We start from the raw sequence: 19,204 nt of genomic DNA on the forward strand, positions 1-19,204 counted from the left end.
CATGGTAAGGGATGTGGTACACCCACTCAATGCCATGTTCTCTAGCCCAGGTGTTTATAAGGCTGTTCTTGAAATGAGTCCCATTGTCAGACTCGATTCTCTCAGGGGTGCCATGCCTCCAAAGGACTTGCTTTTCCAGGCCCAGGATGGTGTTCCGGGCAGTAGCATGAGGCACAGGGTAGGTCTCCAGCCACCCAGTGGTGGCTTCTACCATTGTGAGCACATAGCGCTTGCCTTGGCGGGTTTGAGGCAGTGTGATGTAATCAATCTGCCAGGCCTCCCCATACTTGTATTTGGACCATCGCCCGCCATACCACAGAGGCTTCACCCGCTTGGCCTGCTTGATCGCAGCGCATGTCTCACAGTCATGGATAACCTGGGAGATACTGTCCATGGTTAGATCCACCCCTCGGTCTCGTGCCCACTTATAGGTGGCATCTCTGCCCTGATGACCTGAGGCATCATGGGCCCATCGAGCTAGGAACAGTTCTCCTTTATGTTGCCAATCCAAGTCTATCTGGGACACCTCTATTTTCGCAGCCTGATCTACCTGTTTGTTGTTACGATGTTCTTCATTAGCCCGGCTCTTGGGGATGTGAGCATCTACATGACGGACCTTCACGGATAGCTTCTCTACCCGAGTGGCAATGTCTTTCCACTCTTCAGCAGCCCAGATTGGTTTTCCTCTGCGCTGCCAGTTTGCCTTCTTCCACCTTTCCAGCCAACCCCACAGAGCATTGGCTACCATCCATGAATCAGTGTAGAGGTAGAGCTTTGGCCACTTCTCTCTTTCAGCTATGTCCAGAGCTAATTGGACAGCTTTGAGCTCAGCAAATTGGCTCGATCCACCTTCTCCTTCAGTAGCCTGTGCAACTTGTCGTGTGGGGCTCCATACAGCGGCTTTCCATTTCCGGCTAGCGCCTACAATTCGGCAGGAACCATCAGTGAAGAGGGCGTATTGTCTTTCACTCTCTGGTAGCTCGTTATATGGTGGGGCTTCTTCGGCACGTGTCACCTGCTCCTCTTCTTCTTCAGAAGATAACCCAAAAGTCTCACCTTCTGGCCAGTTTGTAATTATTTCCAAGATCCCAGGGCGACTTGGGTTTCCAATTCGGGCGCGCTGCGTGATGAGGGCAATCCATTTGCTCCAAGTAGCGTCGGTGGCGTGATGCGTGGAGGGAACCTTTCCTCTGAACATCCACCCCAGCACCGGTAGTCGGGGTGCCAGGAGGAGTTGTGCCTCTGTGCCGATTACTTCTGAGGCAGCCTGGACTCCTTCATAAGCTGCCAGGATTTCCTTCTCTGTGGGAGTGTAGTTGGCTTCAGACCCTCTGTAGCTTCGGCTCCAGAATCCCAGTGGTCGGCCCCGAGTCTCACCAGGCACCTTCTGCCAGAGGCTCCAGGACAGACCATTGTTCCCGGCTGCAGAGTAGAGCACGTTCTTCACCTCTGGTCCTGTCCTGACTGGGCCAAGGGCTACGGCGTGAGCAATTTCCTGTTTGATCTGAGTGAAGGCTTGCTGCTGTTCAGGGCCCCAGTGGAAATCATTCTTCTTGCGGGTAACCAGGTAGAGAGGACTCACGATCTGGCTGTACTCGGGAATGTGCATCCTCCAGAAACCTATAGCGCCTAGGAAAGCTTGTGTTTCCTTCTTGTTGGTCGGTGGAGACATTGCTGTGATCTTATTGATGACCTCAGTGGGAATCTGACGTCGTCCATCTTGCCACTTTACTCCCAGGAACTGGATCTCTCGGGCAGGTCCCTTGACCTTGCTCTTCTTGATGGCAAAACCAGCTTGCAGGAGAATTTGAATTATTCTCTCTCCTTTCTCAAACACTTCGGTTGCGGTGTTCCCCCACACAATGATGTCATCAATGTACTGCAGATGTTCTGGAGCCTCACTCTTTTCTAGTGCAGTCTGGATCAGTCCATGACAGATGGTGGGACTGTGCTTCCACCCCTGGGGCAGTCGGTTCCAGGTGTACTGCACGCCCCTCCAGGTGAAGGCAAACTGAGGCCTGCACTCTGCTGCCAGAGGAATGGAGAAGAATGCATTGGCAATGTCAATAGTGGCGTACCACTTTGCTGCTTTGGACTCCAGCTCGTACTGGAGCTCCAACATGTCTGGCACGGCAGCGCTCAGCGGTGGAGTCACTTCATTCAGGGCACGATAGTCCACAGTCAATCTCCATTCCCCGTCAGACTTGCGCACAGGCCAGATGGGGCTGTTGAAGGGTGAGTGGGTCTTGCTGACCACCCCTTGACTCTCCAGCTCGCGGATCATCTTGTGGATGGGGATCACAGCATCTCGATTTGTCCGATACTGCCGGCGGTGCACTGTCGAGGTGGCAATTGGCACTCGTTGCTCTTCCACTTTCAGGAGCCCAACTGCAGAAGGATTCTCAGATAGTCCAGGCAGGGTGTTCAATTGCCTAATGCCCTCTGCCTCCACAGCAGCAATCCCAAATGCCCACCTGAGTCCTTTTGGGTCTTTGTAGTAGCCATTCCGGAGGAAGTCTATGCCCAGAATACACGGGGCCTCTGGGCCGGTCACAATCGGATGCTTTTGCCACTCCTTCCCAGTCAGGCTCACCTCAGCTTCCAAAAGGGTCAACTGCTGTGATCCCCCGGTCACCCCAGCGATGGATACAGGTTCTGCCCCCACATGTCCCGATGGCATTAAAGTACACTGTGCCCCAGTATCAACCAACGCATCATATTTTTGTGGCTCTGATGTGCCAGGCCATCGGATCCACACCGTCCAGAAAACTCGGTTCTCCCATGCCTCTTCCTGGCTAGAGGCAGGGCCCCTCTAGCCCTGGTTATCATTCTTTCCCTGGGCGTACATGCTCGAGGTACCTTCAAGGGGATCCGGCATATCATCCTCCCTTCTGTAATGCCTGGCAGCTCGGTCACGGGAGGCTGAGGCTACCTTCACCTTAGCGGAACCCCCTCGGTTAGTGCCTCCCTCCTTGAGTTCACGCACCCGCGCTGCCAGGGCAGAGGTGGGTTTCCCATCCCACCTTCTCATGTCTTCCCCATGCTCACACAGGAAAAACCACAGCTCAGCTCGTGGGGTGTACCCTCTCTCTCTAGCAGGGGGACGACGGGCTCTGACTTGGGGGCCTGTGACTCGCACTGGTGCCACACTGACCCTCCTCATCTCCTCCCTCATCTCCTCCCTCATCTCCTCCCTCATTTCCTTCCTCATCTCCTTCATGTCCTCTTTGAGGTCCTGGACCACAGCAGAGACATGAGCTTTCAGCGGGCCATTGATCATGCTGTCATAATGCCTGAGCCTGTTGGCAACAGAGCCCACTGTTTCTCGGGTATTATCAGCATCAATCGTTGCAATGAAGGTGGTGAATTGTGATGGCCCTAGCCTTGCCAGGTTCCACATCATCTGTCCTGTGCACCTGACCTTATCGGGGTCATTATCATGCTGTCCATCCTTCCCAAAGAGTACCTCTAATATTGCCACCTCTCTTAGCTGTTGGATCCCTTGCTCGAGTGTCTTCCACTGCATTCTATGATGATACTCCTGCATTCTTTCTTTGTGAATGAACCTTTCTCTCACACTCATTAAGAGCCGCTCCCAAAGAGAGAGAGGCCCTGGCTCCCTCACAAATATCTGGTCCACACCTGGGTCCTGGGTCAACGATCCCAGATACCTTGCCTCACCACTATCCAGTTGCACGCTTGTGCCCATAAGGTCCCAAACCCGAAGCAGCCAGGTGGTATAAGGCTCACGCCCCCTTCGCACAATGTCGTTTCGCATAGCACGGAGACTGTCGTGCGACAGGGACTCAGTGATGACTTCTGGCTCTGGCTCTCCTGCTGGTTGTGAGGGCCCTGGTTGCCCATCATCATTAACTGGTCGTACTGATTTGGTCTTACACTTCCTCCTTTGCGCAGGGGCGACTGCTGCTGGCTGTGGTTGTCCTTGTGGTTCAGCTGAAGCCTGGACGGTTGTAACATCCGTGGGTTCCACTGCTGCACCATCGGACTCACCCTCTTTGGGGCAGGGAGAGGGTTTTTCACTAGCTGAGGAGGTGTATTCCCTTAGCAATTGGCATATCTCCTGGCGCACCTGGCCCATCTCCTGGCACATCTCCTTGCGCACCTGGCCCATCTCCTGGCATATCTCCTGGCGCACCTGACCCATCTCTTGGCACATCTCCTGCATCCCTTTTGCCAGTACCCCCACCCAGTTTGGGTAGTCCATTTCTGAGGTGGACTGTTGGGCAGTATCAGTCTGTGGGGCGGGATCTCTAGTGTCTGGGGCTGTGGCAGGCTCTGGCTCTGGGGTAGGATCTCTAGTGTCTGGGGCCGTGTCAGGTTCTGGGGTAGGATCTCTAGTGTCTGGGGCCGTGTCAGGCTCTGGGGCAGGATCAGGCTCTGGGGTAGGAACTCTACTCTCTGGGGCCATGTCAGGTTCTGGGGCAGGATCTCTAGTCTCTGGGGCTGGTGTCCGGGTAGATATCCAAGCCAATCTCAACTTATCCTTGAATGCTAAATAGAGTAGGCCTATCAGCAGCAGATGGTTAGTATTCAGAGGGAATTTAAACCCTTCGAAAATTGATGGGGTGGGCCCAAAGAACTGGTTGAGGGGTTGGGAGAAAACTTCCCCTGGTGTCATTTCCTCACAGAAGGTACCATTGTTAACATAACCCCAAAAACATGTGCTCAGTGTGTGATAGCTGTTTATCCATGTGCCCACATTCCGGAGGAAGTTAAAAACCCATGAATTCCTCACCTTCTCGACCCATAACGCAAGCTGGATAACAGCAATGGTAGCCTTAGTCAGAGGACCCATATTCAAATAAGGAGCTGCAAAGGGGAAGAATATAGCCACGGCTACATGCCACCCAAACCAGGGTAAACTAGACCACATAGTGCTGCCTAACAAGGTTCCAATATCCAGCACACAAAATAAAGTTATCGAGGAACTGTTATTCCTTTTTCACCTCTATCTCTTAATGCCCTCAGGCCCCACGTTGGGCGCCAAGATCTGTCTCGGTTTTGAAAGACAGGTGTCTGCTAAGGAAGGCAGAGGCCCCCCTTGAAGTGGCAGATATAACCCCTTTTCCCTCCAAGTTATTATATTTTGAAATCAAGGGCCTTTAGGCGAAGATGTGGGAAATAGGAATAACAGTTCTTTACTATATATATATATGTATATAACCAGTCAAACAAAACAACAACAACTCTGGCAGTAACAGCAATCACAAACCCAGTCCCAGCCTTCTCGGCTGTCAGGCTATTTCCCCTCGGGTGCAGTTCCGCTCGCAGCCGGCAGGGGCGCTGGCGGCTCCCGGTGAGCAGGGCAGGTGCGATGGTTCCCCCGCGGCTGCAGGGGGCGCTCCGGAGCGAGCTCGGGAAACCCGCGGCTCTGGTGCCCTGGGATCCCGGGAAGGGATGGGACAAAGGCTTCACAAACCCCTGGGCAGTTGATCCCGGGCTCTCAGGAACAGCAGGCTGGAGTGGCAGGGACGAACGGCAAATCCCGGGTGGCAGACGAGATGTATCCAGATGGGAAAAAAACCACGGAGGCCCAGGCAGGCAGGGCGAGCAGGGCTACAGCGTAGCGAAAACTCGAAGCAGCAGTGGAGCAGGGCAGCCACAGCTCGGTCTCCAGCAGGGCAGGGAAAGCGGCTTTTGGGGTCCCGGCGTTGCTTCCAGCAGGAAGAAAGAACGGCCAAAAAGAAAGAAGCAGCAGCTCCTTTCTCTGCAGCTTCTCTCTCCGGACGCTCAGAGCGAACTGTCCCCACACCCAGGTGTAGACAAAAGAGTAGCCAGGCCCGCCCCACTCCCCTTTTTGTCTTTCTTAAGTACAGCTATTTGTCCCCTAGCAACATGCATATGGGAGAAAATTCCTTTAACAGGAAAACCTAAGACTAAACTAAAACCCCAACATTATGTCATTGTAACTTGGGTTTGACTGAGTTTGTAGAGTGTTAAGATGCACCTGGAAATTACTGACACTGTACTTTAGGCTGCTCTCAGTTCTGATTCTGAGCAGAAAAACATCAATATTTTGGTGTATGCTTAAGGCTTTCCAGTATATGGCAGCAGGAAGCTTTTGGATGTCACTGTTTTATTAAATGTGATATTTTTAGATCTTCATTCTTGGTGAAATCAATTCACAACAGATTTCTGGGAGAGGAAAAATTTAACCTCACTTTCAGCTTACTTCAACAAATATTCCAAATAAGAGAAGAAAAAAAAAAAGAAAAAAATTCAATCTTTGTTTTCCTTCCAGAAAAAGAATTCCATGTTTAACAGATGAGGTTTCCTAAATCTGAAGCCTGACATTTATATGTTCCTTTGTACCTAACTCAAACATGTCCTTACCATGAGTGTTGCCTCTCAGTATTTTCCAGCGTACAACAGTTAAATAAAAAGTATACAAACCTGAGGTATTTTATGTGATCATTTACAAGCACTTAATAAGCTGCCAGAGCCATTAGCATGGGGGGATGTTTTGCTAGGAGCAGAAGAGTGACAACTTGCGCAATAGTGACTTCCTTCCAGAGCTGGGTGGGAAGGCAACCTTTGTTTTTATCATTTTTCGGTGTAGTTTGAGCTGCACAGAGCAATTAGTTGCTCAACCACAGTCCACTTTTTCTTCAGTGCAGCCAGTCAAGCCTCAGTACATAGGTTGTCAGACCTGTCTGAGATACTGAGGAGCCCAGAGAGGCTCAGGAACTCCACCTGAGACCAGTGTTCAGTGCAGTGAGCTGCATGTGGATTTTTCTGGATGATTTTCGGGCTTTCTCAGGAGCAAATTCCTGTCTGCTTCACCGTAGAGCTTCTTGTTGCTGTTTCTAACATATCAAAAATTATGCCAACAGAATGTTCTGTTGTTCCTCAGGAATACATTTTAAAAAAAGGTAATAAATTGGAGAATTGGAAGCTTTCAATTGCAACTTTGAACAATGTTACGAGAGCTTTCCTGCTAGCTCCATTGTTTCCACATTGGACTTTTCTGCTACAGGCCTGGTGAGGATGCTATCATTGTCTTTTGTCCTTCACTGTAGATCCCATGACTTACAGTGTTCCCATGTCTGATGTGGTTCTCCCAAGGCAGCCTATCATGAAGAAAATACATGCTCGAGCTAGATCAAAGTCCACTGCTGCCTCACTAGCTAGGATGCTGAACACAGTTTGCACAATTTCAAGTGAATGGTTTAATTTGAATTACTGACTTCGTTTCTGCATAAACCAGCTCAGCAGAGATTTTCTGTGCAGAGAACAGACTCTATCGGCATGGACAATCCTGCAAATAAGAGATGCAGTTTTCTACTCTTGTGGGAACAGGTACAAGGAAGGCACAAAAGCCTGTAGTCCTTTACATGTGTTTCAAGTACTCTTTTCTAGGACTGCTGGAATCCAAAACAGCTGCAGACAAAAGCTATGAAGTGGATTCATGTGTTTGGTGCTATCTCAGCATGGGAGAGTTTCATCCCCATGCTGTCAAATTGCTGCCAGAGACCCTAACAAAGTCATTTGGTGAAAGGGCTTGATGCTTTGTACTGGCAGCTGGCAATTCATCCCCCAGCTTTTTTCCATTGGCAAGCTTTGTTGGTCAGCAAAGTGATAGGCATTGAGTGGCACTGTGGCACCATTAGTTGCAAGCAAGCTCAGTTTAGGGATGCTTTTTGGTGTGTAAAAAGCCTGTGTGTGTGGTTTCCTGGTTGCTAACCAGTGTCCATCACCTGGCGTACATTGCATATTTGCAGGGCCCTTGGGAAAATGTTCTTTTATTTCATCTGGGTGGGTTTGCTGTCCAAACAGAAAGGTGTCTGCACAGCTTACAGTTGCCACTGCCCAAGCTGGAAGTTGCTGGCACCTTCTTGGCAGGCATGGCTAAAGGTGTGCATGCTGTGTGACCTGATGCAGAGACCATCACTGAAGAAAAGATGGGAGCAGTATGTTAACAAATACCACAGTGACAGGAGAACCAGTTTGAAAACAGCACTCACTGCATAGTGCTGGGAAGTCTTATTGTGCTGCCTGTGCTAATCCTGCTCAGTGATGATAAGACATTGGTTTCCACCTCAGTAAAGCAGCCTGAAAAATCTCAGGAGGCCTGTCTTTGTTCTGACATGATTGGTGTGTAAGGTCTTCCCCAGCAGTGCTTATATTTAAAACCTCCCTAACCTTCAAGGAGTTACCATCTTCCTTTAATTCAGTACTCCCAATAAAGTACAAGGCATTTGATTTAATTTCTGCATTGAGCTCTGAATTTTGTTCTGGGCTTTGTTCTCCTCAGAGCTTTGGAAAACAGAGAAAGGAGGGGGAAGCATTTTAATCGGGGTAAGACTCTTTGGCTTTGACACTATTGAAGCCTGATGAGCCTCTGAATTTCAATTGAATAGAGCCCTAAGAAAAGAAGTAGATCTGTTGAAGGGCAGCATTTCAGTGCAAGAAGGATGTGTGTTTAGGACTTTCCATTACATAATGGGGCTGAAATGGATTAACAAGACCCAGGCTTTCTTTTTCTTGGGAATTGCTGCCTGCCCCACTCTTTTTCTATTACTGATGCTTCAGTCACAGCACTCACAGAAAGGTTTTCTTTGTTTTTATTAGTTTGAGAAGTAAATTGCAGCATTGTTTCTCCTGATCAAGAGATTGATTAGTCAGAGGTCTCTAACTGAAGGGAAAAAATGTTCCTCATTATCAACTCTAAATGTAAATGTATTTGCCAAGCAGAGTTTCAGATGGTGGGGGCTGGGGCTTGGGGGTGTGTCTTGCTCTTTTGATGTGCTGCCCATAACCATTTACAAATCTTTGAAAGGCATCCCTCTCATCAGGTCAATGAAAATAGAGTGTGGGAACAATGCTCTTGAAAGAGAAAATTAGCCATTCCTGCTTCTGGCTGGATGGTTCTTGAGGTGTTTTGACAAGTAATGATGCATTAGTATATTTGTGGAGTTTGTGTTTTGTCCATTCTTTCTCTTTTTAGGTGCTTTCATAATCTGCTGGACCCCAGGTTTAGTCTTGCTGCTCCTTGATGTTTGCTGTCCCCAGTGCAATGTCCTGGCCTATGAAAAATTCTTCCTGCTCCTGGCAGAGTTCAACTCTGCCATGAACCCCATCATCTACTCCTACCGGGACAAGGAAATGAGTGCGACGTTCAAGCAGATCCTCTGCTGCCAGCGCAGTGAGAGCACCAATGGCCCCACCGAAGGCTCGGATCGGTCAGCGTCCTCCCTCAACCACACCATCTTGGCTGGTGTCCACAGCAACGACCACTCCGTGGTGTGAAACCACAGCCAGCCGTGTGACCAGCAAAGGGCAGCAGGCGATGCCGCGGGGCGGGGCAGGTGCATGGCCCCTGGGAAGGTAACCCACTCACGTTTTCTCAAACACTAATGGACTACAAGCGCATCTTTTCCAGGGGGCCTGACACACCAGCACAGACCGCCCTGTCCACAGGACTGGCCATGCTGCAAGGCCTTTGATTCCTACTTCGAAAAAGCAGAACATAGTTGCTTTGCAGCAGAGGTCATCGATAGCCCATGAAAAGCCTTGCTGAGACTCTGTTGGACTTTGCTGCATCTTGGTGCCAGTCTGAATCAACTCTGATTAATTAAGCTTATACCTGCTTCACTGCATTTACATGTAGCCACTTAGTATTTTTAAAAAGGGAGTAAAGGGGATAAAAATATGCCTATCATTTAATAGACATGTAATATGTATCACCATCAGCATGCTTGTGATGAACATTTTCTGTGCAGGGAGTAAAACTGTGCTGTAGTCTTTGTATCCTTAGCCACACTGTCATAACTACAGTAAAAAGAAAAGTATTTCTTTCTAACACAGGCAACAGGAAGATGAGGGAAACTGACTCTTCTTACCTTCATTACCGGAGTTAGAGAATGCATGTTCTGTGTGTATGCAGATTGTTTTAATTATGAAAAAAAAAAAAAAAGCTCTTTGTAAAGTCTGCCGGAAAGTAGAAAAGTATAGACTGTATTCCAGTGTTTGTTTAGATTATGAAATAAACATACTTTAGTCACAATGTATATAAGGTTCTTCTTTGAAGTGTGGTATGAAATATGTAACATGCGAGGGTTACCAAGTTTTTTATGGATAAGTTCTTAAAGTAGAACACATCCCTAAGGCTCTTAAAGGGCTACAGTCAGGTTGGTAGGTTGCAAAAATTGTATTTATTGCATATTCTTGGAATGCTTTTCTTGTTCATGGCAAAAAGCATATGCATTTTTAATGGAAAAAAAAGCTATGTTTTTATGGAACCTTTCTTGTAACTGAAAACAAAACACCTTCTGCATTTTTGCACTGAGAAATATTTGGGGAGTACTGTTCAAATTATACACCCTTCCTTTCAAAAGCAGTGGGCCGCTAAGAACCAAGGCACAATTTTATTTTGTAAAGTCAAGACTTTACAAGGTAGTCATCTATTGCAAATGACTGGACCATGCTACAGATAGTAGCCACACATGTACACTGTTATAAAAACCTAAGCTAACAGGTGGGGTTTTTTTCATATGAGACTGTTTTGAAGAGAAATGTCACTCGTGAATATCGGTTGCGAAGAATCAGTGATACTAAACAAAACTCCTTAACAGGAGTAAATGTGAGCAAAGGTGGGATCTAGCTGATAAAAAACTTGAGACCTCTTTCTAGGAAACTGTGTGTTCTCCTAACAATGTAAAATACATCAACAGTAAATTCCTGGCACTGTTTTCATCATTGTTTTGTCTCTATAACAAAAAGAAACAAACAAACAAAACAAAAAAAATCAATTAAAAAAGAAAAAAAAAAAAACAAACAAAACCCACACTCAGAAAAAAATAACCTCACAAAACAAAACAAAAAAACCCCAGAGATGTATATCATTAATTGTACCGTACTGGAATGTAACTTACAGGACGATATTCTCCCATTTGGGCAGGGAGAAAATGGAGGGTAGAGGCTCAGCCCAGCAAAATCCAGTGTTTTCTAGATCTCTTGCTTTGAGGAGATGCTCAGGTTTTATGCTTCCAAGCATGAAATAGCTTGGAATAGGCAGTTCCTTACTGAGCAAAGGAAGAGTAACAAGTGAACAAAACCTGCCTCCACTGACTAAAGTGAGAGTTTTGACACTGCTTTCAGTAAAACTGAAATCCACCTGAATTGTTGAGCGAATTTTGTGTGGACACTGTGGAAAGTAGAGTAGGCAGAGAGAATAAACATAACGTTATCTGCCAGTTGACCAAGGATTTGAATATATCCACTTGCTTTGAACAAAACCAGTCTTTTTTTCTGACTGTATTTGAGAGCAAGTTAATGTACAGGTTGATTTGGTTTTATTTGCAGAACTGTACTGAGAAACAGAAGAACAGGCTGTATGAACTTTTTCATTTAAAAGCATCTGCTTGCTAATCCACTCATAATTTTTCCTTAGCACCTGCTTGATATGAACTAGTGCAGGTAAGCAGAAGAAAGGAGAGGGTAAGACTGCCTCCAAAGGCAGGGCACATCTGACTGAAAAACAATTTCCTTTTCTCAAGAGTCCTTGGAGTTCCTTTCTTCCTTGGATCCAGGAAGAGCACTTTTTCCTGTCCCTAACATCCCCACAGAAGTAGAAGATCACAGACACTATATTCTAGGGTTTGGGGATTTTTGGGCTGGGGGGTTGCCCTTTCCAAGTGTCCTTCTCACTGCTGTTTGCATGCTTTTATTGAATCTCATCCAGATAGGGTGGGAGGATGATGTCACAAAACAGCAGCAAATCATTCACCCTAGTTTAACCTGCTGGAAGTGTGGTGGGTTTTGCGAAGCCATGGGTGAATAATTTGAAAACAGGGGTGGTGTGGTTGTTCGAGACATGGGTGGGTCCAGAGGCCCCTTGTGAAGACAGATGCCCAAGGAGGTTTTCTGTCATCATTGTGATTGTGACAGATGGCAGTTGCTGTCCAGGTACATTGATCAACCCAAGGAGGCACTCAACAATTCGAGAAGCTGGACCTTTTGAACTCTTGAGAGCAGTTAAATTTCTGTTGTCAGGTCTATTAATCCAGGAGCATGTCTGACAGCAGGTGGCTTTTCTTCTAATAGGTGAAGTGCAGTGTTTCAGATCAAATGCAACAGGAAGAACGTCGCTTGTGCAATTCTGCTAGAGGAACTCACTGAGCGTGTGACTGCTGTATAAAAATTTGATTAGTGCTTTGTGTTGTTGACATGTTGTCCCTATATCCTTAAGAAATCTGATCTGTGAATTGAGTGGTTCTTTGCAAGCTAATGAAATTACAGCTCCAGTGAGCAAAGAGAATAAAAACCAGAGCCTGGAATAGAAGGATTCATTTGCTGCGTTCCTTAGAATGGTTCCCATGCCATTTGTTTTCATCTCAGAATTTTTTTAAGTTTTGCTCTTCTATTCAGATTTTCCAGCCTCATTGTGCAGTTGTAGAACTCACTTCTGCTACGTGAAAACACGGTGCAAAGTACTTAGGGAAAAAAATTGCCCCACTTATTTTTACTTATCTCAAATTCTTCAAAAGGTTTTAGAAGACTTCTTAAAATACCAACGATCCTCCCACAGTCATTAAAATTCTTCTGTTGCTGACTGCCTCTGGTCCAAGTAAATCCTCTTGAAGTTCAAATGTAATGGTGTTTGTGTCAGCAATTGTATTGGTGGGGAGTTGTGTATTAAAAGGAACATTATTTGCAGATCAAGGAAAATGTGTTTTCCTACTTCATGTATTTTCTGTGGCAGTATAAGTCTGAAAACTAATTAAAAAGATGGCCTTTGAATTTTAATTCCCTGTTACTGTGATATATAGGGAGACTGGGTGACCCATGGTCAGAAAAAGCACAGCTTTTATATAAACGGTTGAAAATATATTCTATGTGTGTTTGACACATTGGTTTTCTGGTCAGCACCTTTTTTTGTTCTGGGTTTTCTGAGATCCCTTGGCAGCTTCAGGCTGGCTTCTGACTGAGATGCTAAAATCTGGGCAGATAGAAGAGAGGGCAGACCAAAAAAAAGGCTTTTTCAGTGATTCCTTGAAATAAGCATATCTCTCTGTCCGTAGTGCACCAGCAACAGAGTTTTTTAAATAGTTGCCACAAGATTCACCATTGTTTGTTTTACCTCTGCCCTTGCCAGAGAGTCACAGCTGTAGCAGCATTTAAACAAACAGGAAACAAAGGCTCAGAGTAAGCCACTTGATGAAAAGGACCAAGGGCAGGCCTGCTATCTTCATGGGGCAAACTAAGCCTGGGCAACTTGGATGTCAACGAGGAAAGGACATGTCTTATGTCCAGTGTTTGAGTTTTCCTTCCTCTCGAGACTAAGTAACTTCTCAATAGCAGCATAAATTTGTCCCAGTATGGGATTGCACTGAAATGAAACTTTTTGGGTCACCCATGGTCTATGTCTTTTGGTCTGTACTGGTGTGCTGGGCAGGGGTTTAACCATGGCCAATCTGGGTCCCAGGAGCAGTGTGTCAGGGAAAACTCAAGTGGGCTCTGCTTCTGAAGCAGGTTTTGTAGCTTTTTCTGACCTTTGTGTTGCCCCAGAAGTATGCTACCAGATACCATACTTAACTGTTGTAAAGCCATCTGGGGTTTCTGTCTGTGACACTGCTGCAGCCAGATCTGTCTGCAGTAGGTGTCCATGGACAAAAAACACGCAGCTTCTTCTGTGAAAGAAATAAAATTCTACCCTGTAGATTGCTCTTCCCAGGTGGGATTAAAAAGAACACCACCAGATGGAGAGGCTTTGATGCAAACATCCCTGGTCTGGTTTTCTGTGTGAATCAAGGTGATGCAAAGCAGAGCTGGCAAAGGCATTTCTCTAGTGCATTGTCCCCACCTTGTGAGGAGGTGTGACCCCATCCCCAGTGTCCCTGTCATTGCCCTGTCATTGCTCTGGGTCCCTTCTGACCATGAGACTGGAGGTAGCTGGCAGAGGTCAGTCTTAGCAAACTGGCTGGTTTTTTCCACTTGCTGCAAAGGTGAATACAGGCTTTTCCTTTTTCTGGTCCTGTTAAGGGCTTTCCTGTTACTGCAAGTGTACCTGTTATGCCCTTTGCAGCCAGTTCTTGCTGTGAGCCATCAATCTGTGCTACCCAATGTTGTCTGTAGGGAGGGGATTTGCAACTGCAATCTCGTTTGTTCGAACAAATTCCTTGGGCTTTACCATTTGATTGGGAAGGCCACTTCCAATAGAGAGTTAGCTTAAAAAGTATTAACACCCACACCTGCCCAGCCACGGCGCCTTAAGAAAATATGCCTGTATCTCTCCTTCCATTTTCCTCTCTTAGAGGGTTTTCCAAGAAGTTATTCACCCAGCTCCTCTTTTCTAAATCTTTCAAGGATGAAAAAATGAAGCTGATATGTAAGGAAAACAAACAAAACACCCAAACAAAAACAAAAAAATTACAACAAAAACCTCACAAAACAAACAAACTAAAAAAAAACCACAAGGAAAACATGAGCACAAGGCTATTAAACTATGCTGCTGTCTTCTGTGGTACGTGGAAATCCAACGCACTGATAGCTGCCAGCATTTTAACAAGAGCCTCCATGAAATGTTCCCGTTTGCCTGTGATAAAATTCTGATAACCAGAAGTGTATGTGGGAGACTCAGGAATCTGTTAATTTTTCCTGTTTAAATAAAGCTGTGTTTGTAATTCAAAAGTATTGAGAGAGCCAATGAGGTTTGGCAAACAATTTTGTTACTAAGTGCACTTACTGTAAATGTTTAGAGGTTGTATCTAGTACAATAAAGTATTTGGCATGTCTAATATGGAGTGTGAAAGAAATAACCTTTTTCGGGAGACCTGGTATTTTTTGGATGTGGAGGGGAATTATTCAAAAACCACTGTACAAGGCACAGGCTTGTCTCTTCCAGGAGATAGCATAGGGCTAAAACACAGGGACAGCAAAAGGACAGATTATTTCCAGTAAACCACTTAATCCATTCTGTTTGATTCTTAGGTGCCCACCTTCCTTTCTTTGAAGTCCACATTTCCACGATTTAACCTCGGGCTTCATCTTGTTGCTGTAGAGAAAACTCTTCCCGCACAGAGAAAACAAATTACTGCTTCTTTTCCCTGTCCCTCTTCCTTCCTTTCTCCCTCTGCTTTCTTCCTTTCCTTTTGCCCTTCACCTTCCTTTCCCTTTTGCTGTGCAAGGACATGTTTCTCCTACAATGTGTCCCCAGTTTTGATTTAACCATAGAAAGTTAACTAAACCAAATTTGATTGGCTTATGTATAGGAATGGATGTGTCCACATAAAGATCTGCATAGCCATAGGAAGGAGGCAGGAGTGAAATAAAATTATTCTATCAGTGCTGTTTAAGTATAGCTCTTTAAGACTCTATTTTTATGCTAACTCCTATTTCATGTTTTGAAGAAAAGAGGATTTATGTAAAGGGTTCATTAGCCCCCTGCCTTTTGTTAGAGAGGCCAATCACTTACACACTGATGGAAGCCAAGTGTCTGCTTCAGCAAAATGACAGAAAAAGAAGTTTGTGTTCCTAATCGCTCTAAGCATTATTAAGTACAAAAATAAAAAATGAGAAGAGTTCAAGTTTTTTCATCTCCCCAGATCCTGGTGATTCATGACTAATGCCCTGGTGCTGGGCTTTCCATGGCATGGCGTGTGTAATGTAAAGCAGTCCCATGGAGCTTGATTGCTGGACATAATGAGCAGAAAGACAAAATACACAATTGCAAAATAAATCATGTCTCATGAAAATGCACTGCAATACCTCTGGGATTTTCTGCGTAAGCCCTGGATCACCATTTGCTGGGAAAGCCAGACTGTTTATATGGCGATCTGTTAACATTAAATACACAACACGTGCAGCGCCGCAGCTCGCAGCCTTAGCGTGCAGTAGGAGACACAGAGCAGGAGCTCTGAGAGCAGAGAGCCAGCACATTTGAAATCACAATGCTCAGAGCCTGCAGTGCACTTCCCTGCATCGCCTGGGCTAATGCTTCCATCTTGCTTTGTGCCTTTTTGTGCCCCTTCAGGACAGGTGTGTCTGGGTGGGCAGCACTGCCTCGCGTGAGCTGGACCCAGCAGGAGCAGATGCAATCAGCCTCTTTCATGTTTATCTAAAGCCTTTCTCCCCTTAACTGCTCAGGCTTCACATGGTTATGGATCTGCTGCTCCCCCTCTAGTCCTTGCATGCCCAACCTCTTGCTGAACATTCTTGTCACCTCTCAGCGTCCTTCCATTTCCTCACTTGTGTTGCCTTTCCCTGTGCCTCCTCCAGAAAGCTTAAACCATCTTTGTGGAAAGCTCTAGGTGACAGCCAGGTGTTTTACACCACAGATACAGTTCCTTTGTAGTTCTCTGGAGGACAGGGTGGAAATGCAGTTAAAGTCAGTTGGCAGTATATCACAAGTGGTGTTCCCCAGGGCCTAGTTTTGGAGCCAGTTTGGTTTAATATCTTTATCAATGATGTCTTAAGGGTTTCACTATCCCTGGAGATATTTAAAAGTTGTGTAGATTTGGCACGTAGGGGCACGGATTGCTCCTGCGCCTGACACTGGTAGGTTAAGGGTTACAGTCAATGATCTTAAAGATCTTTTATAACCAAAACAATTCTATGATTCTATGGGAAATAAATAAATACAATATATAGAGAACAAGGAAGTGGAAAATTGTGAGAAGGAAGGGACAACACAGAAGACACTCCCCTACCTTCTGTGCAGAATTTGGTTTATGACCCTTTCAAAGGCTTTCTGGTAAGTTCAGGAAATAATTCTTGGTTGTGGCTTTTGTTCAAGAGGAAAGAATAATACCCCTTCCATGGCATTACTTTTTTTGTCTCTGATGGAAGACTTTGTTGTTTTAGGTGTATCTAGTTTATTAAGAGATCAAAAGGCCATATGAAACAAGGAGAAGCCTTCCCATTTACCACCCACACTGAGCACAAAATTAAACTGTTTTTAAATAAATGGTGTTCTACCACTCAAAAAATTGAAGGATGTGTCAAGGATCACTGATATAGGTTGGGGTTTTTCTACTCTGTCTTTCCAAAGTTCATGATATTTGTGTATTTTGCTGCTTACTCTGCCACCGATTTTAATGTTTGTACATTCTTCTTGTCCTCAAGTGTCTCTTTGCAATCCTGCTTTTCAAAATATGTAAACACTCCTTAGTTCAAGGGAGTTACTCAAAAATGTGCCTGATATGAGCTACTCCAGCTGCTACTGCCTTCCAGACCTCTCTACTGTCTGATCACAGTGAGGGCTGATTTTGAGCCACAAATATATGCTCGAAAGTGACAATTATTTTGTTTAGAAATTCTTGTGTCAGGGAAAATGTCTGTATCAAACTTATGTCCCTACAGCTAGTGCAGTGTGCTTCAGGCAAGCTGGCTGCCCATACGGTGTTTCTTAAAGAGACTCATCAGGAAAACAGGCTTTCCTGAGCTGGGTTGGGTTAAGGGTTTGGAAAAGGTGACGGACTTTTCTTTTATTTTTGAAACATCATTTCTACATCTTTGCATGAACATGCTTAGAGGTGAGCTGTTGTTTAGTCTTCAGATCATCTGTCCTTCCTCCTGCTGTTCAGACATATGCACGCTCCTGTTCATGCCCTTGAAAAAGCCTGCATATTTTCCATAAAGTGCAAAACCTGTTTTTCAGTCCACATGCTGAAAAGCAGAAGGCATCCACACCTGATCTACCAGAGGGAGTGCACAGGAAAGTGGGAACTGTGGGGCCCTTGACTGTCAGACCTCTTTTCTTGATAGCTGGACACATGCACATTCTGAGCTGTGATGTCTCTTTCGATCTGAGAACACCAGACATGTTTAGTAACTTATTCTAAGGGCACACATAAAACACAGTTGTGACACAGGCAATGATTTTGCTTAGACAAACTCCATCAAAACTTGCAGGATTGCAAAACTTTCACTTGAAAGGTATATTTTTTGATTTCTATTTTTTATTTCTGTGCAGAAAACTGAAAGACAGTGGGCAGCATTACTTATCTTTTTTTGTAAACAGAACATACCCTGAATCTAAGTAAATGTTCCAAAATCCAGGAAAAGCACAAAGAACAAGACTAAAGGGAGAAACTACTTTTTTTTTAATAGCAATCCATAGACTACAACTTCCTTTTTCGAACAAACCATGTTAAACCTAGCTGCTGCAGGAAGATTACTGTGCTTGAAAACTGCTGCCAGCTTCTGAACCTGACCTGCACCCTCTGAGCTCAGGGAAGGGGGTGCAGTTAGGGATGTTTTGTTCATCCCCCTGCCATGGCTGTGGTAGTGTAGGGGGCAGCAGGGACCAAAGAGGCTGTGGAGGGGGGGTCACTTGTGTCTCTGGGGTGTGAAGTCAGCCCAGGTGGGCAACTGTGCCAGGGCAGCCCTGCCAGGAGTAGCAGCCACAGGTGAGCCACAGAGCCATGTGGCAAGAGGGACATGGCAAAAAATGTTTGCAAGTAGTTATATGAAATGGAACCAAGCTGGATTACCCTCTTGTCTGCCTCTAGCACTTTACAAAGAGGTGGAATCTCTGGGGGGATACAGCAGAACACCACTAAATTGGGATTGTAGGAACTATATGGTCATAATGAACTTTTAAGGTGGATTGTAAGGATTCAAGACCTGGCCCATAGAGCAAGGATATAAATTTTGTCTGGGATGAGGCTTGTTGTCAGGAGATATCACAGTGCTCCACAGTGAATTCAGGCTGGGATCCTCTGCAGCACAGTCCTTAAATTGTGCTTCATGGCTGTAAGTCAGCTAAAAAGGAGAGGTCAAACGACATATATGGCTTTGACGATATGAGAGGGTCTTTCCAGGAGAGTGTTAAAAATGGCAGCCTGGTGGCCCCTTTGCCTCTCCAGTGACTCCTGGACAGTGGAGATCTCTGGCTTGCATTGCCTGGCCCAAAGGCTGAGCTGTGGCAGCAGAAGCCATCCCACAGCAGGTGTTGCCAGCAGGATGTGTGTGTATCCTGCACACAGAAGCAGGGTGTGGGATTTTCTTTCTCTCTAGCATTTGAATAGCATTTTAAAAGTTTCTTGCAGCATAGTAACAGCCAAGGTAGACATTTTATTTATTAGTGAACAGACACCAGGCAGTGGCGTAAGAAAAAACATCTAAGTCATCTATGCAAAATTCAAGCTCTTGCTTTTTCTACTCATTTCCAATGAACGGTAGTATAAAAGTACTTGTAGTACTGTTGTTTGTTTTTTTCTCTTGATGTCTGTGCTCTGTT

At 45.7% G+C, this 19,204-nt stretch overlaps 1 protein-coding gene across 4 annotated transcripts in view; it reads left to right on the forward strand.

Annotated features, from left to right (window-relative positions):
- Window positions 1–14,759, forward strand: part of LPAR1 (lysophosphatidic acid receptor 1) — an 82,201-nt gene extending 67,442 nt beyond the window's left edge. For all 4 annotated transcript variants that reach the window (XM_048291545.1, XM_048291546.1, XM_048291549.1 and 1 more), the window contains exon 4: window positions 8,969–14,759. In XM_048291545.1, coding sequence (XP_048147502.1) covers window positions 8,969–9,270 — 302 coding nt within the window. In that variant the 3' untranslated portion in view covers window positions 9,271–14,759. The remainder of the gene's footprint in view (window positions 1–8,968) is intronic.
- Window positions 14,760–19,204: the final 4,445 nt, after the last annotated feature.

Source organism: Corvus hawaiiensis, chromosome Z, assembly GCF_020740725.1.
Source record: "Corvus hawaiiensis isolate bCorHaw1 chromosome Z, bCorHaw1.pri.cur, whole genome shotgun sequence".
Lineage (NCBI taxonomy): Eukaryota > Metazoa > Chordata > Aves > Passeriformes > Corvidae > Corvus > Corvus hawaiiensis.